Below are 23,148 nucleotides of genomic sequence, written 5' to 3'. Positions count from 1 at the left end.
TGGCAAAACTGAAATTACCTTTTCATAAGGGCATTGTTTTTCTGAAAACCTAAAATGTACTTATATGAATTTTGCTGTGAACAGAAAGGCAACACAGGCTTCAGCTGGATGCCCTGTGCGCATCGAGGACTATATAAAAAGGTGTAGTTGATGAACCTAATGACATAAACCTCAATAGTATCATTGTCGACAGCAACCATGCAAAGCTTCTGTCCAGGGTTTAGCTGCCTTCTGTGAATTTGGCACATACAGTAGACAAATTAGGTCAAATACCTTCACGGTCAAAGGTCAGATACTGTCCATATGGGGCATCATGGTGGCTGAGTGGGCTATATGGTAGGCACATACAGTATGTTACTGACAAATCAAATCAAATGTATTTGTAAAGCCTGCAATCCCACATTAATGTCCCCATGGGCTGGACAAGTCTCCTTTAAACAAGTCAAGAAGAAACATCATAATAAATCAAGAACAAAAAAAACAGCATGAAATCCAAAACAACACTCCCAGACATACCCCAGCGAAGGTAAGGAAAAACTCACTAAAAACCTAGCAATAGGACAAAAGCACTACAGGCAATGTGGAGGAGAGAAACCTTAGAAGGGCCGTTCAAGGGGGGATCCCTTTGTTTGCATGCAGCCTTGGTACCCGCTAATATGACAAATTGAGCTCCACAATCTCATAAACCCTTCAGTCCTGCTGAGAGTAACCCGGTGTTCTTGCCTGGGGCTGAAGTTTCAGTCTGGATGAAGGGCTTTGGGAGCCCTTTCTGAAAATATGTTCAGCTGGACCAATGTTTTCTGTCAGATATCTCCAATGAAGTTAATTAAGCATACGCTGTGTACTGTAAATACCATTCATCCTCCGCGGCACAGATGGCAGCGCCATTGTTACGCATTCATTTATATTTTTAAGCTACTAATTAGAGTTAATTAATGTGGTGCGAAGGTGGGGGGGGGGGCATATGCAAACAGGTGCTTAAATGAACCCCTTAAGTGTTCAGGCATGGTTGATCCAGTTTGAATGGATGACTCAAAAGTGTGTTCTGCATGCAACAAGAGAAATGCTGCAAAGAACAACATATGGCTCCATGTGCACTTTTCCCTTTTCTTTGAGAGAAAACGCAGCGTTGCGTCTGAACTGTGGCTTTTTGTCAGCGGTCAAATCAGGGCTATAATAGGGAGGTGTAGTGGTTATGTCATTGCTGTTTCCGGCCGGTCCACCTCACAAAATTGCAACATATTTCCCCATTGCCCATTTCTAAATAGTCTCGTTTAAAACAAATAAAGCATGAACATTTGAATGGTGTACCTTTCTGTCAGGATGGAGGTAGGTGAGTTCCAATTGTTGTAGGCAATCACAGAGACGGAGAAGATATACTCTTGAACAGGTTCGACTTTAATAGTAAAGAACACAAAGAGTAATACTAGGATACTATGCCAAGGCAAGGGAACGAGAGAATTAGGTAATGGAGCTTAGTGGTGGTCCAGAACTGGAACCGCCTGCGTTATCTCCGAACGCCTATAGTGAAGACCTGACAAATGACAAGCAGAGGAAAGGAATGTTATATAGCCACCAAATACCAACATTCCACACACACCCCTGTGACAGCCAATCAGAAGTCAACCCCTAATTGACAGCACTAAATGACAGGGAAAACAAGTGACATTAATCAAGTGACAGATGACAGAGAAAGTGGGAGGTTCCCGACCGTAGTCAAGAACCAGAATCGTAACAGTACCCTCCCCCGACGAACGGCACCAGACGTTCACCTGGGGGCCTCGGGATTCAGCCGCCGGAAATCATCGATCAGGCTGGGATCTAAAATATCCCTTTGAGGCACCCAAGAACGCTCTTCTATCCCGTACCCCTGCCAATCCACCAAGAACTGAAACCCCCTACCCCTCCGCCTACAACCCAGTATCCTCCGCACCGTGTAAATGGGCTGACCACCCATAAACCGAGGCGGAGGAACCGTAGGCAGTGGAGGGGCCAAGGGCGATGAGAGGAACGGCTTCAACAGGGACACATGAAACGTCGGATGAACCCTCATAGAACTCGGAAGCCGTAGCCTATAAGCCACAGGATTCACCCGACGTACCACCTTAAAGGGTCCTATAAAGCGAGGAGCCAGCTTCCTGGATTCCACCCGGAGAGGGAGATCCCGGGTGGAAAGCCAAACCCGCTGCCCAGGACGGTAAACCGGAGCCGGACGACGCTTGCGGTTAGCCTGCCGCTGGGTACTAACCGAAACCTTCTGCAGTGCCGCCCGGACCCGCTTCCACGTCCTGCGGCAGCGAGCCACATTTGCCTGGGCCGAGGGCACCTCCGCCTCCTGCTCCTGCTCGGGAAACAAAGGAGGTTGAAAACCATACTGACACTGAAAGGGAGACATACCGGTAGAGGAGGAGAGGAGGGTATTATGCGCGTACTCAGCCCATGCCAACCTCCTACTCCACGTTGCATCTCAAGACCCCCTCCAGGTCCTGGTTGACGCGCTCCGTCTGCCCGTTCGACTGCGGATGAAACCCAGACGAAAGGCTGACGGAGGCGCCGAGACCGCCGGCAAATGCCTTCCAGAACCTGGAAGCGAACTGAGGACCCCGGTCCGACACGATATCCACCGGAAGCCCGTGGACCCGAAAGACATGCTGTATCACCAGATCAACAGTCTCTCGGGCCGATGGAAGCTTGGGGAGAGGAACAAAATGAGCCGCCTTCGAGAACCGGTCCACCACCACCAAAATGGCGGTGAACCCGTCCGAAAGGGGGAGGCCAGAAATAAAGTCCAGGGATATGTGCGACCAGGGCCGTTTAGGAATAGGAAGTGGCCGGAGGAGACCTGCCGGTGCATGGCGAGAGGTCTTACTGCGCGCGCACATCGGGCAGGCCGCCACAAAGGAACGTGTATCCCCCTCCACTGTCGGCCACCAGAACCTCCTACGGATAAATTCCAGGGTGGCTGGTGAGGGATGAGGCATGTGCCCACTGCAGCAAACGTGAGCGTGCCGCCTTGGGCACATACGACCACCCCGGAGGGCCCCCGCCAGGATCGGGCTCCCGCGTCAGCGCCGACCTTACCACCTTATCTATGCCCCAAGACACGGGTGCCAAAATCAAGGCCGGTGGAATAATGGGATGGGGCTGCTCCTCCCGGCCAGGAAGATCAAACTGGCGCGATAACGCGTCGGGTTTGATATTCTTGGACCCGGGTCAATAGGAGATGGTAAATCGAAATCGTGTGAAGAATAACGCCCACCTGGCCTGGCGAGCGTTAAGGCGTTTAGCCCCTTGGATGTAAGCCAAGTTCTTATGATCGGTCCAAACAATGAAAGGATGTGCCGCCCCCTCCAACCAATGTCTCCATTCCTCCAGTGCCAATTTGATAGCCAACAACTCCCGATTACCCACGTCGTAGTTGCGCTCGGCTGATGACAGACGGCGAGAAAAAAAAGCACACGGGTGCACTTTCCCATCCTTTAAGCACCTCTGAGAGAGCACCCCCCCCCACAGCGATGTCAGAGGCATCCACCTCCACAATGAACGGAACCTCTGCATCGTGGCGGATCAATACAGGAGCGGATGTAAACCGACGCTTGAGATCGCAGAAGGCCGACTCTGCCCTAGGCGACCATTCAAAGCCAGGGAGAGAGGCCTTAGTGAGAGCTGTTAACGGATTGGCTAAGGCGCTAAAGTTGCGAATAAAGCGCCTGTAAAAATTTGCAAAGCACAAAAACCGTTGTAACCCCTTGAGCGACGAAGGCCGTGGCCAGTCCAAGACTGCACTCACCTTGGCCGAATCCATGCGTAGATCACCCTTCGTCAACACAAAGCCCAGGAAGGAAACGGTATCAGTGTGAAACACACACTTCTCAGCCTTAACGAATAGTTGATGCTTGAGGAGACGTCTAGCACCTCCCGAACATGCAGTTGGTGTTGCACCATATCGCGAGAAAAAATTAGTTAACCAGGGCTTGGAAGACTGCCGGAGCATTAGCCAAACCAAAGGGCATGACCAAATACTCATAGTGACCATTGGGTGTATTAAATGCAGTCTTCCACTCGTCTCCTTCTCTAATCCTGACCAGATTGTATGCATTACGTAAGTCAAGTTTAGAAAAGACCTGTGCCCCCTGTAAGCACTCAAAGGCCATGTCCATGAGAGGTAAAGGATATCGGTTCTTGATGGAAACGTCATTCAATCCCCTATAATCAATGCATGGGCGCTGATCCCCGTCTTTTTTGTCAACAAAGAAGAAACCAGCGCCGGCCGGGGATGTGGAAGGACGTATGTGCCCCGCAAGCAATGCCTCCTCAATGTAGGTGTTCATGGCCAAGGTCTCGGGGCGTGAGAGAGAGAACATTCGCCCGCGAGGCGGAGAGGTACCGGGGTAGAAGATTAATGGGACAGTCGTATGATCTATGAGGCGGTAGTGCTTTAGCACGCGTCTTGCTAAAAACGTCCGCCAGGTCCCAATAGATCTCAGGAACCCCTATCAAATCGGGATTAGAGGGTGGAACAGAATCTGCGACACTCCCCACCACCCTGGAGAGAGAAGAAGGAGAAAAAAGAGAAGAGGGGAAGGGAGACAAGGGAGTGGACAAACTCTCGCCGACGACCGACTTCACGTCGACCTCCGTTGAGAGCTTGCCCGTGCTCCAATTAATATTCCGTACACATGAAGACAACCAGGGATGACCCAACACCATAACAGAATAGGGGGAGACAATAACAAATAATTGAACCCAGTCCCACACCCCACCCGCCACCCGGATGTGCATAGGAACAGTAGATAGGAGCCCACCTGCTGGCGCCCTCTCGAGGCCCGGCGGAGCACCTCCCCTTCCCGACTGGCGCCGAGTTGAGCCAGCCTGTTCCCGACAGCTGCCGAAACGATGACCGGTGCGGCCGCACCGGAAGCAGCGTCGCTCCTCGATGAAGCGCCACCGCTCGTCGTCTGAGAGCGACAGCGCCCCAAGCTGCATGGATTCATCACCCAGTGGCCCACTCGTGTAATGCGGGAAGATGTCAACAACGGGAGGAGAAAGGACACGTACCTGGGTAGTATCTTCACGCTCCCTCTCTCTCTCCCGATGTCGGTTGTCCATCCGTATGGCGGTGTTGATGAGCGTTTCCAGCTGCTCAGGGATCTCACGCACGGAGAACTCGTCTCGCATCCGTGCGGAGAGTCCCTTGATAAATAGGACCACACAAGGAATTTCCGGCCAAGCCGCCTCCCGAGCCACGATCCAAAATTCGATGGCGTATTCTGAGACCGTGCGGGAGCCCTGCCGGCAAGCGAGAAGCCGCCCTCCGGCCTCGAAGACCGAGAGTACTCGGGAAGTGTCGAATACCCTTCTCAACTCCCTGGTGAAGTCGTCCACACAGTCGCAGAGAGGCGAAACGCTCTCTAATTCGGCCGTAGCCCAGGAGAGTGCTTGACCGGTGAGGAGGGTGATAATATATGCGACTTGTGCTCTGGAAGAGGGGAATGAGCGTGGCTGCAGCTGGAACACGAGTGAGCACTGGGTGATGAACTCCCTGCATCCCTCCGGTGCTCCCGCGTAGCGGCCTGGTGCGGGTAGCCGTGGCTCCTGGTTCCGATCCTGGTGCCCAAGAGCTCCCCGACTCTCCTCGGTGTTGAACGTGGTGTTGAACGCCGCCTCTCCTGCCGCCGTCTCACCCACCGGCGTCCTTACCCCCGCCACCTCGACTTGTGCCTGCTGGGCTGTGATGAGCGCCGACTGCGCCGTCTCCTGCGATGCGCTGACGATCCCGCCCAGCCGAACCCGCCCAGCCGAACCAACTCGGCGCTGACCAGATGTTGGTGTTCCTCCATGCGCTCCTGTGCACTCTTCTGTGCCCGGAGCATCTCCATGATTGCCTCCATGGAACTCTGATGGTCAGGTCTTCTGTCAGGATGGAGGTAGGTGAGTTCCAATTGTTGTAGGCAATCACAGAGACGGAGAAGATATACTCTTGAACAGGTTCGACTTTAATAGTAAAGAACACAAAGAGTAATACTAGGATACTATGCCAAGGCAAGGGAACGAGAGAATTAGGTAATGGAGCTTAGTGGTGGTCCAGAACTGGAACCGCCGCGTTATCTCCGAACGCCTATAGTGAAGACCTGACAAATGACAAGCAGAGGAAAGGAATGTTATATAGCCACCAAATACCAACATTCCACACACACCCCCGTGACAGCCAATCAGAAGCCAACCGCTAATTGACAGCACTAAATGACAGGGAAAACAAGTGACAGTAATCAAGTGACAGATGACAGAGAAAGTGGGATGTTCCCGACCGTAGTCAAGAACCAGAATCGTAACACCTTTCTGTTTGTATTCATCCACAAAATATATAGCTCAACATGAAAATATGCGCAATTAATCGTAAAAAAAATCGTCGAATTGTATTTCAACCAAAAATGCTTAAACAAATCAAATCAAATTTATTTATAGGGCCCGACAACACACGTTAATGTCCCCATGGGCTGTACAGGTCTTCTTTAAACAAGTCAAGAAGAAAACATAACAATAAGTCAAGAACAGAACAAGAACACCATAAGGTCCAAACATTTTTAGATGAATGCAAATAAATGAAAGAATGCAAGCACTCCCAGACATACCCCACGCGAAGGTAAGGAAAAACTCACTAAAACCTAACAATAGGGAAAAAAGCTCCACAGGCAGTGTGGAGGAGAGAAACCTTAGAAGGGCCATTCAAGGGGGGATCTCCCTTCTTAGATGTTGGTGATAGTAGTGTTGCAGACGGACAGTTGGTAAGCATGCACTCATGTGTGTGGTGAAACACAGATGAGTGCATGCAATAGCAACTGTACATTTTGAAAGATTAAAGATAGAGCTAATAGCGATAGCAACTGAACATTTTGAAAGATTAAAGATAGAGTTGATAGCGGATCTATTTGAGGCACAGGGGCGGCGCAAAGAGGGTCACGTCCTCCCCATCTTAGTCACGGGACATTCAACACTCCGGTCGTTGCTCAGGGACAGCCAGAGACAGGGAGATAGGGGGTGGCGCAGAGAGGGTCGCGAACTCCCCGACATCATCGCGGGACATCCGGCACTCTGGTCACCACTACGAGACCTCCGGAGACAGGGGGGCACGCAGAGGGGGTCGCAATCTCCCGGCCTTCGTCACGGGACGTCCAACACTCCGGTCAACACTCCAGGACAGCAAGTCATAGGGAGACAGGGAGACGGGACAGGCGTTAGACAGCTCATGAGATTGTAGTAGGCGGACATAGCAATAGATACAAGTGGTAGGCATATATGTGAATGGAGTAGATATATGAAGTAAGCATATTATGTGAATAGAATAGAAGTACTTAACCCAGCAATGAAACCGCGTTGACTGTTAATCTGTTAACAGTCTGTTAATACTGTTAATCAGTTGACAGGACCACGGACAGACATTATTAGACCCAGACATTATTAAACAATAATGTTAGTGATAGAAGGGAACTCATTTTGTGCAAAATGGAATGCTTTCCAATGTCCATGAGGCAGAATTGTTACAATAGTCGATAATCCATTTTCCCAATGATAAATCCCTATACGGGTGGACCTTGCAGGCGGTTCAAAGTGACGTCAGACTACACCTCAAAAATCTATGATGAATTGAAAATGGGGGATCCTAAACAAGACGAAAGTCTTTCTCTGGTCTGCATCCCCTTAACAATTATGTGTATTGAGCTGTACTGTATTGTACCCATTCTGCAATCTGTTAATAAAGTTTTCAATCCATATGGGACATTTTTAATGAAGATGCTTAAAATGATCGAGTATAGATGTTATTTTAAGAAGATTAACATTTGGTTGTTCTAACCAATAGAACAGCAGGAGAAACCAATCAACATTATCATACAAACACAATAATGATTGTACATCTGGCAACACTGGCCACAGTCTCTTGTAGGCTATTCAGGAGTGGTGGTGGCTGTATGGGGAACAGGGTGAGGGTCATGAGGGGGGGGGCATTTGTCCTAATGAAAGGAATGGAGGAGCAGGGAGATTCTTCCACAGTTCCAAAACCTACAAACCCTTGTGAAAAGCTATCACGATATTTCCTTCATTCCAAAAAAGAACTGAACTATAATATTACCATCAGCATCATGGTTTTAATTGGATTATACTATGTGTACAAAAGTGGTACCATGGTAGCCCTGGGCTTCCGGGACTAAAGCCCCGGATGTTTTTCTCCTAGCCCCGGAGCTAAAGATTTTTATTTTTTTTTATTTACATTTTGATGGCAGCATTCCCATTGTCTGTGCTGAATGTTTGTTAGTGTTTGGTATTTTTTGTTGGTTTTTAGTATCGTCCATCCTTTTCTGCTTCCTCCTTTGGCTGGTAGTATGTTCCTCAATCCCAAGGCCATTATGGCCTTTGTCCGGTCATACATGTCCACTGCCATCTCTGAGGTGCGATAACCTTTGAGTGTGTCCTGCACTGTGCTTTTAAATAGTACAGATAGGTATTGAAGATGTGCACTTTAACGCAGCAGCACCTGGAGCCATCCATACCCATGTCCAGTGTCCACTGACAAAGACATGCTCATGATACTGTGATAAACTATAATAAGCTTTAATTGAACCCTGGTTAATTTCCTCGGATAGTCTGGTTGGTTTGGGGTGGTGTGAAAGCTCATTCACTCTTGCAAGTGAACCCTGCTGCGGTTCATTTGAGATGTGAATACAAAGCGGACCAAAGGCAGGAAAAGACCCAAAAACCTAATCTTTTTTTTATGAGAAGACTGAGACATATGAGACCAATAATGAAACACACAGTACCGTTTTTTTTCGATTGCTTAAAGGAACACTCCAACATTTTGGGAAATTAGCTTATTTGCCATCTACCCTGGAGTTAGACAAGAAGATACATACCTTTTTCTTCTCTGTGCATGCAGTAGGAGTCAAGTCAAGTCAAGAGTTTTATTTGTCACGGCATACGAGTATACAATGAAATGCGGGTGGTCTTGTGTGCTTGTGTGTGGAGAGTTCAGTGTTCAGGGCTCTGATGGCCTGGGGGAAGAAGCTGAGCCGAAGTCTCCCTGTCCTAGTAGCTGGTGTTCGCAGGCGTCTGCCTGACCTCAGCAGCATTAACAGGCTGTTGTTGGGGTGGTGAGGGTCTTTCATTATTCTGCAGGCTCTGGATTTGCACCTCTTGTTGTATAGAACCTGCAGGGGTGGTAGTGCAATACCCGTGGTACGCTCGGCTGAGCGCACCACTCTCTGTAGGGCCTTCTTGTCCTGTGTCGTGCTGTTTCCATACCAGGCAGTGATGTTTCCAGTCAAGATGCTCTCTACAGCTCCGGAGTAGAAGGACTGGAGTATCTTCCCAGATACTCTGAACTTCCTTAACTGTCTCAGGTGGTAGAGGCGCTGCTTCGCCTTTTTTACGACTGAGTCTATGTGTGTTGTCCATGTTAGATCCTCTGATATGTGGACCCCCAGGTACTTAAAGCTGCTCACCCTGTCCATGGTAGCCCCGTTTATCCTCAGTGGTGTGTGTGTCTCCTGCTGTCCTCTCCTATAATCCACGATCAGCTCCTTGGTTTTACCAATGTTCAGGAGCAGGCTGTTGTCCTGGCACCAGCGTTCCAGTACCTCAACCTCCTCCCTTTAGGCCTTCTCGTCGTTGTCCGAGATCAGCCCCACCACCACTGTGTCGTCCGCAAACTTCACTATGGAGTTGGAGCTGAACTTGGCCACACAGTCGTGTGTGTATAGTGAGTACAGCAGGGGGCTCAGAACACACCCCTGGGGGGACCCGATGCTCAGGGTGATGGTGTTGGAGGTCTGACCCCCCACCCTGACCGCCTGGGGCCTTTCGCTCAGAAAGTCCAGTATCCAGGCGCTCAGAGCGGAGCTCAGACCCAGCTCGATCAGCTTGTCCACCAGTCTGGTGGGGACTATGGTGTTGAACGCTGAGCTGTAGTCAATGAACAACAGTCTCACATAGCCCCCCTTCTGGCGGTCAGGAAGACGTTGGGAACTAGGCTAATGGAGGAACCTACTTCCAGTGACTGACGTTAAGCTAGGCTAACGGTGCGCGTCTTCCTACTCCTACTGCATGCACAGAGAAGAAAAAGGTATGTATCTTAACACTCCAACATTTTGGGAACCCTGGAGTTAGACAAGAAGATGCATACATTTTTCTTCTCTGTGCATGCAGTAGGAGTAGGAAGATGTTGGGAACTAGGCTAATGGAGGAACCTACTTCCAGTGACTGACGCTAAGCTAGGCTAACGGTGCGCGTCTTGCTGCATGCACAGATAAGAAAAAAGGTATGTATCTTCTTGTCTAACTTCAGGGTAGTTGGCAAATAAGCGAATTTCCCAAAATGTTGGAGTTTTCCTTTAAGCACGATTTTGAAAACAGGCCCTGGTGTTTCAAAACACTACACACAATTAGCACAACCACACACACAATTATCAGAACACCTCAGATCCTTTGCTAAATTAAATTAAACACTCTTGTCAAAACTATACACTAATTTATAAAAACTACATTGTGTTACCATAATGAAACACGTTTCATATGACTTAATTCTGTTTGAACCAGTTACACACTGCTGTGCTTAACCTAAAACACATTTAGCATTACACATTCTACTTATCAGTGATTCGAGTGAAGTACACAGAGAATGTGCAAATATACAATAAATTCACCAAACACTATACCAAATCAATGATGCAGACTGATGAAAATATAAATTGTGTATAAACATGTCCCAGTTTTCATGCTACTACAGTGTGCATAACACTGTAAGCTCAGCAAATATCAGACAAACATAAAATACTGTATCCAGTACAGGTTAAAATTACAGTAAAACAAAAATAGAGTACAGAAAATACTAGACATTATCTCTTTGCCGCCTGCTGGATCTGGCAAGATAATTTTTTGTTGCGATTCTCCATGTTGACATGTTGACTGATTTGGGTATATGGAGAGAAAATGTATATTTTCATCAGTCTGCATCATTGGTTGTCTTGTGTAGTATTTGGTGAATGTATTGTATATTTTCACGTTCTCTGTGTACAGTACTTCACTCTCCTTCCATTTTGGTTGAAGACAGGTGAACTCACCTGCTGCATTTTTATAGTGCTTAAACCTGATTGGTGTATCTACAATTAAGCAATGGTGTGTTTGTGCATCTGATGGCTGTGTTTAACCAATTGGCTCATATGTGTGGTAATTTGACATTCTGTGTCTAATGTAATACAAGTGTGTTTAGTGTTTTGCAAATCACTGTGTGTATTGTTTTGCAAAAAGTGTGAGGCTGACATTGTGCTCATAGGGGTGCAAATCTGGACCTATGTTTTGCTCCTTCAGTGTAAGGTTTTGATAATTGTGTAATACTTTTGATTTGAGTGTTTATGCAATCGAAGAAAACTGTAAAGACTAGAGATTAACTCTAGTTTGTTTATTTCTTTTGTACATAGGCTGTGCATAATGTTTGTTTGTTTATTTGCTTATGTGTATGATTCTTAACTGCGTTTTTATTTTGTTATTGGTGTATATGTGTGTATGTATGTATATGTATATATATATATATTATATATATATGTATATATGTATGTATGTATGTATGTATGTATGTATGTATGTATGTATGTATGTATGTATGTATGTATGTGTGTATGAATGTATGTATATGTGTAAATATATATATATGTACTCCTGTTGGGGCCTCTTGGACCAGATCAATGTTTTATCTGGCTAAATAAAGGTTAAATAAATAAATAAGTAACTGATGATTTGGTCCTGTTAACTTATCATTTTCTATGGGGATCCCTCTTATGGACCTGTACCCTACTTTGAGAACCGCTAATCTAGTTAATCAGTATTCGTCTATAATTGCGTATTTCTGTGTAAAAGAAAATACTAAAAATAATATCATGGCAGCGCCATGTTAAATGATTTATACAGTGATGGGTACCATGTTAAAACTGAAAGGACCGTCAACCTACCATAATATTTTTTTCGTAAGGGGATATGATAATCTGCAGACCTACTTTCAGATCAACGTCTCTCTTTTCTGTGGTTTTATTGGCCCTGCCAATATTGAATTTGTTAATTGCACTAGATTCAAGTTACTATGCAAGACACCATTTGTATGAAAACCGGAACACTTTGTGGTTGGAATGTTTTTTTTATTTTATAATTTTTTTATTGTTGGGCCTAAATGTAGATGTTCATATCCTTGTCTAAATGCATGTGAATGTAATTTACCTGTTGGCTCTAAAAGCCTACTTTGCTTTGTTCCTTCAATAATTAACAGACAACATTTCCCTCGTTCTTTTGCGGATATGGAATACCATTGAATAATGTATAATGTAATAATGTAAAAGCAAATATAAAACGCTCTCTCCCAAGTGCATACTGTGTACACCACGTGTCAATATTTTGGCACACAGTAGTATGTATCTAGACAGTACATCTACCGTACGCACATGGTGTAACATGACATGTTTCTTTTTACTTCATGGTGAGTGTAATTATGTTTGACTTGTGTCTCTGCAGGTATTCGCTGGATTGGCACAGGGAGTCTGACAGTTGTTTTGACATCGACACAGTGGAAGGAACCGTTTCCACCAATGAGTTCCTGGATAGAGAGACTTTGATGCAACACAACATCACTGTGGTGGCAACCAAAGTTAGTAAGTATCACACTAGAGACTTTGACCCCGCACTACATCACTGTGGTGGCAACCAGGGTTAGTAAGTATCACGCTATACCTGAATTTCCCCAAGGGGATCAATAAAGGATCTTATCTTATCAAACCGGGGGTAAATGAGAGATCTACAGTAGGGAAGAGTACTGTACATTATTTAGAATTTCAATACACAAAAAATTCTAAATGTATAGATTCTGTATTGAGATAATTTCATCCCTATTAGCCACCGGTAACAGTGTTGCTCTGGCTGCAGCTGAATGAAGTGAGCGATACATGTACAGCTATGTCTTATGGGGATGACTTCAATATAATTTCAATGCATTTTTATATTATAACTTATAAATGAATTATAAGTGTTTATAAGGGATCACCTCTATGCAGTGTGCAAACTATACCATCGCTTTCGCGGGAGGTCACTTTTTTTCTCTTTTTTTTTTTACTTTTTGACAGCATAATAAAGACACAGATACTATAGGTCAAATGTGAGGGCAAAACACACACAAACACATGAGCTATCCTAGCAAACATAGGCCAGGCTGCCTACAAGGATTTTCTGACGTTTGAGTTGTTAAAGAGAAAGAAGGTTCTGTATCGTTAGTGGCTTAGCTTGGCATCACACTGCACTATCTCGCGTACGTGCACGCGTACTGAATAAACCACAAATGTACCTCTAATACCAGTATTAGTCTGACCACACCCCTCATCAGCTTACCTTCATAAGCAGGTGTGTGGTCACCTGCTCTCCTCCTTCTCGCTTTCACCACAAGGAAGAAGTGCCTCGGTAGATCCCCACACTTGACACCATGATGGAAGAAATTGGATTAGGAACAGTTTGGGAAACAAGGATACGTTGACATCATATCTTTATTTTCTCTCTCACTATTTTCGAGAAAATACGGCGATATTGTCTTCGTACTGGAGTGTCTAGAAGATGATGATCATTCTAAAAACCCTCCACCGGTTTTCGTATTGGGAGCACGCCGCTGCATGCTTCTCAACTGCAGTTCCTTGCTGTGTTTGTTGGGGTGAAACCTGTCAGGCCACAGCTGAACTGTCGGACATGCCGCTGTTGTGAGAAGCGGTGCGTTCCAGGTTGGGTGAGTAGTGTTTGCTGGCGGGCTCCACTTGTCTGTTAGTGCTATGGGGGCTACTTGACAAAGTTTATGGAAACCGGCCCCAGGCTAGGGTCCTTTGTTTAGCCGCCTAGGCGACAGAAGGCCTTGGTCTGGAGACCATTATAGTTTTAACTAGTGGGCCGCGACCATTGACACTGGTGATCCCTGTGTGTTCTGGACGAGTGGATTCTCTCTGTCACCGTGTTAAGGCCCCATCTTTCATATCCAAATGAGAGTATTCCTTCACGAGGGGATATGTGCATGTAATGTGCGATAGCGGCAGATTCATGTTCGAAGTCAGCTACACAGGCCAGTTGGTACTGTGCTGATTCCGCCGGATGTGGTAAAGTCACCGTTGTGAAGCGGTGTTGACATCTTGTTTTCTCTTTTCTCTTAAAAAGTGAGGAGAGGTTCAGAACGGCGGCCTGTCTGGGTGAGTGTTATGTCATTGTTTACATGTTCATAGCTTACGGTTAGCCAGTCAGCTGTTAACTGCTGCGTTAGCCTGCTGGATCGCTGCATGGCCTGCTTAAGGCCTACTATTAGCCAGTCAGCTGTTAGCTGCGGGGCTAGCATGTCGTGGTCGCTAGGTAACGTTAGCTTGCTGCTATGGCCATGGCTGGCGCGGGGTAGCTTAGCTTCTCGCGCGCCGCCGGGAGCTCGCTTCTGATCGCCGTTAGCTTGATGCTATTCTGTTGAACGTGCTTTGATTTTAACATGTTTTACACTCTTGACCGCGACGTCATCCTTGACAGGGGATGTTTCGTCGACCCTGCCCTGAGCCTGGACGGGGATTGCGTCAACAAAGAGGACTGTAGCGACTGGTTGGAGCGGCGACGCTGCCCGGATCGAACAACACAGGACGGCTGTGTTCTACGGTGTCTTGTGACTGCACTTCGCTGATCTGCGTTCCGGGTAGGAACGGGGTTGACCAGACCTCATAACACGTCTTCTGGTTTTACTTTGCTAAATGTATTGTGAATAACGGTGTTTTTTCCCAAAACGTGTGTTGTTGCAATACATTTAGGATACGTTGCGGGTTATGTGTGAGCTGTTTTTGTCACTGGCAGTTAGCTTCTCCGTGCAGATCGTGATGTATTGATCTGGTTGTTGTGTGAGAAACATCATGGTGTTTATGTGTACCGTGTACTCACTACTAAGGCAACTAACCTATGAAGCTATGCTTGGTGACAAGTGAGTAAAAGAATGTTCTTTCTCAGACTGTAATGACAATGAACAGTGTGTTCACACATTAACAGGTTTTCCTGTTTTAACTGGCCGTATTGAGGGTAAAATAGGAGGATTGTGTTTCCCCCCCCGGTTCCCTGGGGACTTTATCACCTCCTATCAGACATGTTGTGCATTAATTGTGTCTTTTGTGTGGTAGGGATACGATGTAACTCTTAGCTTGATTGCTGAGGTTGTGCTAAATCTGCTGGAGAAACTTATTTCCTAAAGGGAAATTGGTTTGGTTGCTGTCATGTGTGCTTAGCAAGGCCTGTGGTCGATACTAATCAAGAATGATGTATTCTCTCATTGTGAAAAAAACGGCGTTCCTCTGTTGAGTGTTTTTGCCATTTTTTGTAGGTGATGATGGGTTGTGTGTGTCATGTGACCTACAACTGGGTTGTACTGGCCACAGAAGCACATGTGTATGTTGGACCGGGGTTCTTAGAGCCCTCTCTTTTCTGTGTTTTTCCTTAGTAAAAATCAGATAGCAGGTTAGCTCATGCGCTGTGTGGAGCTGTGAAACGCTTCATAGAGCTGACTATGACTGTGTCATATTCTCTTTTTGTCGTTACGTCGTATCATGGGTGTGGGGTCGTAAAGGGGTGAACTGGTAACCTTTCCTCTCCCCATTGTTCTGTCGGTCAGGGGTACACCCCCTGTCCTTCAAGGTTCCCGTCACGTGGCGGTTCGGCACGTTACGGGGGGGGGGGGGGGGGGAGGGAGTTCCTGGTCCCACGGCCTGGTATATTGGGCGTGTGCACCGCAGGAATTCCCCCGCCATAGAGTACGTCACCGTGCGCGTCTCTGTTGGTAGGACTTCCGTGTGCTGTTCAGGTCCATGTGATGGATCTGTTTTCAGGGGGGGTGGTCAGGGCTCCTCCTCACCAAGCGCCTATTCAGGCCTTCTGTGAGTTCGGACTCCTTCTTCCATGTGAGGAAGCCTCCATCAGAGTACAGTGCCTTCCTCCTCAGATTGTCAAAGTGAGTGGACCCTCTAGAAGGGTCCTTTTCTATTGTATGTATATTCGATTCAATTCGTTTATTGAGTGTGTGTATGGGTTCAGTGCCTCTTCCCCGGAGGCCCTAAAACCAGTTTTTTACATGGCTCAAGGTGCAATATATTCTTTTCAATCTGTACAGCTCGCGTGGGAAGTCTCTCTGGGGATCCCCGTCTCTTTCCTATGGGAGGGTGGTGGGATGTAAAAATGTGAACATTTTTTACCCCGGCTGTGTAGACTGGGATACATACTGTTGATGCTTCCTTCTTTCTATTCCAGAAGTGTTGGAGTTAGGGAGTGTCACACCCCTCTTGTCGTTCCCCTGGGCGCCTTGGGGATTCAATGACAGGTCTAAATAGCCTGTTCATTGATGGGGGTGTGTCCCGACGCACGTATAGTGCTAGCTCGCTGTAAACAGGCGATTGACTGGCACGCCTTGGTTGCTTGTGGTTGAAACAGCGTTTTTATAAAGCAACTGAGATGGGGGTTTTTCCTCTTCCGACGACCACATCCCATGACCTGGGTGGGTTGTCGACGGATTCTCGTTCATGTCTGGGGGATGATGACGGGATGGATCTGAACATATGTAGTGGGGTCTCACGCCCTTGGGGTGGGCCACCAGGCGCGGTTCGTCCGAACGTCTGGGTGGCGCCTTCTTTTCATGTTAAGATCAACACGCATATCTGCCCTTCTCCTGGAGTAGGCATGTCGGCGTGGTTAGGGCACGGGACTGGTTCTGGTCACGCTGGTCCAGATCAGTTGAACCCGTTGTCCGCCGGGGATGCAGATCTGCTGTTCTGGTACCCTGAGGGACTTGGGCTTTTTTCAGGGGGAAAAATGCCAGGTCGGTCTGGGTGTCACAGGGTTAAGCGCTATGGAGACCCTGGTTGGGTATGTTTTTACTCAGCACTGTCGTCATGGCTTACAGCCATGCCATTCTGTACACGCTCGATCTCGTCGGATCTCGGCCGCTACACAGGTTGGTCCTGGTTAGTACTTGGTTGGGAGACCGCCGGGGAATACCAGGTACGGTGTGCTTAGGGGCTGGTTCTCCATTATTTTTCGCTCCTCTCTCACGCATGGCGAAGAGGGGCCTGTGGGGGTGGTTTTTTGACCTCCTCTGGTGACCCTGTGCTTCCCGTACCGCCAGGCCCGGTCCGAAGTGATGTTTGCGACCCGTAGGCCTGGGTTAACCCTTTTTGGAAACTGAAACACTTGTACTGCGGTATAGCCGGTGTATACCCGCAGGTGTGTTTTGGAGTTTTTTCTTGAGGGGTTATAGGAACAACCACCGCATTGGGTAACACCGAGGTGGTTGATTCCCTGGTGTGTTGGAGCAGTGTCAACTCCCGGGTTCACCGTTTGAGGGTGCCCCTGCACGTTCATGACGTCTGCCAATCGTGTCAGCCTTCTCTGCCTCGACCCCTCTGGGTGGGGGTTGTTAAATGGAGGCTTGGTCATGCAACACCGCCAGCTTACGCTCCTTCCGCCGGGGCGGCTGTGTTCAGCTGTCCCCTCTGGCGCCTGTCTCGTCCGCAGTCTCCAGGCTAGGGTTAACAGCCTGTTGCCTGGTTTTTCCCCGGTGCGCTGCCTGCTTCCGTTGGTTAACCTTTTTTGTGTGCTTACGGCCATGCTGACTGCCTGTTCTGCAGGGTCAGTGTGCCAGGCGGTGTACTATTGGGGGGACGGGGCCCGCTCGGCTTACGGCCATACCGACCTGAACACGCCCGATCTCGTCCGATCTCGGAAGCTAAGCAGGTTCTGGCCTGGTTAGTACTTGGATGGGATTCCGCCTGGGAATACCAGGTGCAGTAACTGAGGGGCCTTTGTCCGAATACGCTGGCGATGTGGGGGGCGGGGCACTACGTGCCCACCTGGTGGGGTCTTGATGCTGGCATCATGGACTTCTCCGGGCCCCCATTCTAGGGAGTCCAGTCCTTTTGGTGGGTCTGGGTCTTCCTTCGTGCTCCGCTGCTACGGCCTTGCCACGGGGTTGGGTTTGCCCTTGACCCCGTGATTCTGGGGGCAGTAACGAGGTTGTTCCTCCGTTCGTTCCCGGGTGGCATGCGGGTTGTGCGTGTGTGTAGTCGTGGGGTCAAGCCACGGTCTGCTCACCCTGTGCGTTGAGTTGCTTGAGTGCCTCTTCGCACGGTCGGGTCCGTCGCCCTCCCGTGACGTCCCTAATAGGGGGGCTACCCGCCATTAGGGGGGGTCGGGGGGGCTCGGCCCTCCCTGTTCTGATGGTTGTGGGGGGGCTGTCAGCGGGGTGTATTTGTCAGCCAGTGGCTCCGCTTGGCCTCCCTTGTGCAGTGTGATGCCAAGCTAAGCCACTAACGATACAGAACGATAGGTTATGACTATAACCAAGTTCTGTTAGTTAGGGGCGATGCTTGGCATCAGACGGCCGCTGCAGCCCTTGTCCTCACCTTGTGGTGAAAGCTTGGGAAGGAGGAGAGCAGGTGACCACACACCTGCTTATGAAGGTAAGCTGATGAGGGGTGTGGTCAGACTAATACTGGTATTAGAGGTACATTTGTGGTTTATTCAGTACGCGTGCACGTACGCGAGATAGTGCAGTGTGATGCCAAGCATCGCCCCTAACTAACAGAACTTGGTTATAGTCATAACCTATCGTTTATGACATTGCGCCGCCATGCTTGAATGGTGATGGTAAGAACAGCATGTCAGTAGCTGGATCTTTATAATGAAATTAGTGAATTGGTGATGAATTACCCCCATGCGTGAATCATAGATCAATTGAAAGGAGTTTGTCTTACTTTATTAACAATGCCTTTATAAACTGATCAGAAAAAGGAGCCAATCTCTCCCATAGTTCACACCCTGCCTTTATGTCCTCTCCTTTCATCCATCCCTTAACTCTATATTAGGCCCTGTATTCTCTGAGGGAATGTAAAACTCAAATACCTGAACTGAAATACCCAATAGGTAGGGCCTAAGGGCCTGGAAATGGGGCATAGAGAGGTAGACAAAGCATGTAGGGTTGAGGAAACCTTGTTTGTAGACTGTTTGTGTAACTAGTGATGGAAGTCAGCAGGGAGTATATGAGTTGGCTACCTCACCGGAGTTGTGTTGTACAGTGGAAATACAAATACCATACCTGGGTGAGCCAGGGTTGCATACCCTGCAATAATACTGCTGAATTTTCCAAACAATTCCCAAAGGGTGTTGAGCAACAGTGTAGCCTATATCCTTATAGCTACAGTAAAATGTATTATTTATGTTGGTGCCCAGCACTAGTGATTGATTGATTGATTGATTGATTGATTATTTTATTTCTGTGTCATGCACACAAAGTGCCCAACCGTCATGGGTTTATAAGATACCAAGAATACTGTTGCTGTGTTCCATTATTATTACATTACATTTAATTTCATTATTACAATAAATACAGATGACATGAATACAGATTACAACTCTGTCCTGCTTTCTTTCCCAAGCTTGGCAAATACAATCTACTAAAATAAATGTTCCCTTCCTAAAGCACAACTCAAGTTTTTCATATACTGTATATCCTGCTAGTATTAAGCTTGAATTAGCATAACACTGTTTACCCCAACCTGACACGTACAGACCCATGGGACATACGCATGGAACAGTTTGACAGCGGAACACAAGTGGAACACCGTCCAACTTTCTGTGTAGGAGTATGAGCAAGAGTGTATGAGTAAAGTACAAGAAGAAGAGCATTTTATGCCCCCCTTTTCAGTTCAGTTCAGTTCAGTTCAGTTCAACTTTATTATCCCAGATGGGAAATTGTACTTACAGTCAGGGGCACTAGATAAAAACAACACAAGTACAAACAATTATCCTAGACACACAGTATACTGTAATAATACAGAACACAATAACACAACAAAGCAATATCTAAAGTGATGGATTACATGTGTAAATTGAGCAGGGTTATTTCACATGGAACAATATTTAAAGTGCTAGACTCAGAGTGAAGGGGATGGTCTAACCTGGTCAGAGATAACCATCAGGGGAGTCTGTGGAACACCTATCACCTCACCAGCCACCTTCACCATAGTCGGGTGGTTTTTATCTCTGATGTTCAGGTTACTGTACCAAGCAATCATAGAAAAAAGTAAGAACAGATGCAATAAATTACTTATAAAATAACAACATCATGTCCCTATCTATATTAAAAGCATTTAACTTCCTAAGGAAGTACAAAGGCTGCTGTCTGACAGACCGCATCAGGTTATTTCAGATTATTGTCTATGACCGTTCCAAGGTCTGAGATGGTGGGTGAGATGATTTCCTTCTGAAGTCAATGGCCACATCTTTGGTCTTTGTGATATTTACACAAATTACACAATTTGACAAACATGTCTACCACTGGCCCATGCTCAGATTCATCTTTATGGAGCAGGCTGACAATATTGTATATGATACTGTATCATCAGCGAATTTCAGGATGTTGGCTTCTCAAGTTCAAGTTTCAAGTTTCAAGTTTCTTTATTAGTTGTCATACAGAAATAAAGAATACTTTTGTATGAAATGCTTCTTTCTGTTTTGCTCCTGAGAGTGCTAAATGAAATAGATAATTATAAAATAAAAAGTATAGTAAGTATAAAATAGAAAGTCAAATACGTAAACAAGTGTAAACAAAACAAAAAATGTCAATATACACTATACAATATACACTATACAATGCAGAGTAGAGTTGCAATACAATATAAATGGGATGAGGTAGCTTGTGGTGCCACCTTGTGGTGGTAAGGTGCAAGGCTTGGCTGTGTGCAATGAGGTATGAGTAGTGCAATCTTTTGCTAATAAATATTAGTGTGTGTTAAAATGTCTAAAGTGTGTAAAGTGGGCACTGTGCACTGTCTGTGGGTGCTACAGTGAGTTGTTTATTTAGAGTGAGTGTGTACGTGTGGATGTGTGTGCTGTGAGTGTGTTATGATGGTTTGTTACATAGTGTTATTGTCATTGTCATTGAAATTTCTTCAGTTCAGGAAAATACCTTAAAAAATTTGCAGATGACATTGTAAATGAAATGTGTAAACTTAAGAGATGGTTTGATAACAATAAGCTATCCCTAAATTTGGAAAAAACGAAATGTATGATATTTACTAATCGAAAGAAGGAGGACAATGTGGCATTATGTATTGACGGAGTTAATATTGAAAGAGTATATGAGTTAAACATTTTGGGTGTTATGTTGGATGAGAAATTGACATGGAAGCCACATATAATGTACATAAAAAATAAGGTAGCCAAGAGTGTTTTTGTTTTGAACAAGGCAAAGAATGTGCTTGATTATAATTATATGCTAATATTATATTGTTCACTCATCCTACCATATTTGAGTTACTGTGTGGAAGTGTGGGGTAACACGTATGAAAGCAACATAAAGCCATTATTTATATTACAGAAGAGAGCAGTAAGAATAGTTCACAATGTAGATTCAAGAGAACATACCAACGAATTATTTATTAAATCCAGACTATTGAAACTTAAAGAGTTAGCTGAAATACAGACTTTATTAGTTTTGATTAGAGCAAAATGCAGAGTATTACCAGCAAATATACAGAGGTTGTTCGTTCCCTGTCCAGATGACAGCAGAAGGAAATACAATTTTAAGCACCAATTTGCACGAACAACCTTAAAACAAAGGTGCAACTCAGTTATAGGTATCAAACTATGGAACTCTTTGCAGAATGATGAAAAGAGTTCCACTAATATATTTCACTTCAAAAGGTTGTGCAAAGAAAAGATACATAGACAGTATAGCACAGTTTAGTATAATATTGCAGTTTAGCGTGTCAGGATGACGTAGCATAGAGTTGCAGTGTAGGCCAGTATGAGTATAGTAATATAGTATATAGCAGCGTAACATAGAATAATAATATATAAAAATATTGTATAATACTGTACCAATATGGTGTAGAATAAATAGTATGATTTAGTTATATTATAATAAAATAGAAATTAGATAGTATATAGAAGTATAATACAGAATAATACATTATATAAATGTATAGCTACATTGTGTGTGTGTGTGTGTGTGTGTGTGTGTGTGTGTGTGTGTGTGTGTGTGTGTGTGTGTGTGTGTGTGTGTGTGTGTGTGTGTGTAAATGAATTAACCTACAGTAAATATGTAGTTTGACTGATAGATACACAAAATGGGTTTATTTGTGTTGATTTAATTTGGTTGTGTTGATGTTTCCATTTTTGCAAAATGGGTATATTCTGTTTGGTTTTACACAATAAGTCTATCGGTGTGTTGTGTGTGTGTAGGGGCAGGGATATATAAGAATTTTTGGTGTGATCCATGTCAAGTCCTCGGATATGTGGACTCCGAGGTACTTAAAACTGTTTACTCTCTCGACCGGTGCCCCGTCGATGCTGAGGGGGCTGTAGTCCCTGACCCCCGACCTCCTAAAGTCCACAATCATCTCTTTTGTTTTGCTGACGTTCAGGGAGAGGCTGTTCTCTTGACACCATCCCGCCAGAACCTCTACCTCTTCCAGGTAGGCCCTCTCGTCGTTGGCAGAGATCAGGCCCACCACTACTGTGTCGTCAGCAAATTTGATGATTGTGTTGTTGTTCCGCTGTGCCACACAGTCGTGTGTGTACAGCGAGTAGAAGAGGGGACTGCGGGGCCCCTATGTTGAGGGTGATGGATGAGGAGGTGCAGTTGCCTGCTCTCACCACCTGGGGTCTGCTTGTCAGGAAGTCCAAGACCCACTGGCAGAGGTCATAGTTCAAGCCCAGGTCTCTGAGCTTGGCTATGAGTTTGGAGGGGACTATGGTATTGAATGCTAAGCTGTAGTCGATGAATAGCATTCTCACATAGTTCCCCTGCCTCTTGTCCAGGTGTGATGCTGCTGTGTGCAGCACATGGGCTATGGCGTCCTCCGTGGACCTGTTGGGGCGATATGCAAATTGCAGGGGTCCACTTCTACAGTCAATGCCGCAGAGACATCCTAAATATATAACAGAACGCCTCACAGAGCTGTTCTGAACAATACCTAAGCAGTCTTCCTCTGATACAATAATATTGGCTCGGGACCTGTATTTCTATAATCTTTTTGAAACACTGTCTTGACATCACAAGCATCAAACCTCATGT

The 23,148-nt window shown here is 46.3% G+C and overlaps 1 protein-coding gene across 1 annotated transcript in view; it reads left to right on the top strand.

Moving 5' to 3' along the window:
- The window catches only part of cdh12a (cadherin 12a), a 483,846-nt gene that overhangs the window by 315,077 nt on the left and 145,621 nt on the right, over positions 1-23,148 (top strand). The window contains exon 8 of the mRNA XM_084328112.1: positions 12,549-12,685. Within this exon, the coding sequence (XP_084184238.1) occupies positions 12,549-12,685 (137 nt within the window). The remainder of the gene's footprint in view (positions 1-12,548; positions 12,686-23,148) is intronic.

The sequence above is a fragment of the Notolepis coatsorum genome (assembly GCF_963971535.1).
Source record: "Notolepis coatsorum genome assembly, chromosome: 13".
Lineage (NCBI taxonomy): Eukaryota > Metazoa > Chordata > Actinopteri > Aulopiformes > Paralepididae > Notolepis > Notolepis coatsorum.
Note: the sequence above shows the minus strand (reverse complement) of the source record. Positions and strands in the feature narration are given on the sequence as shown.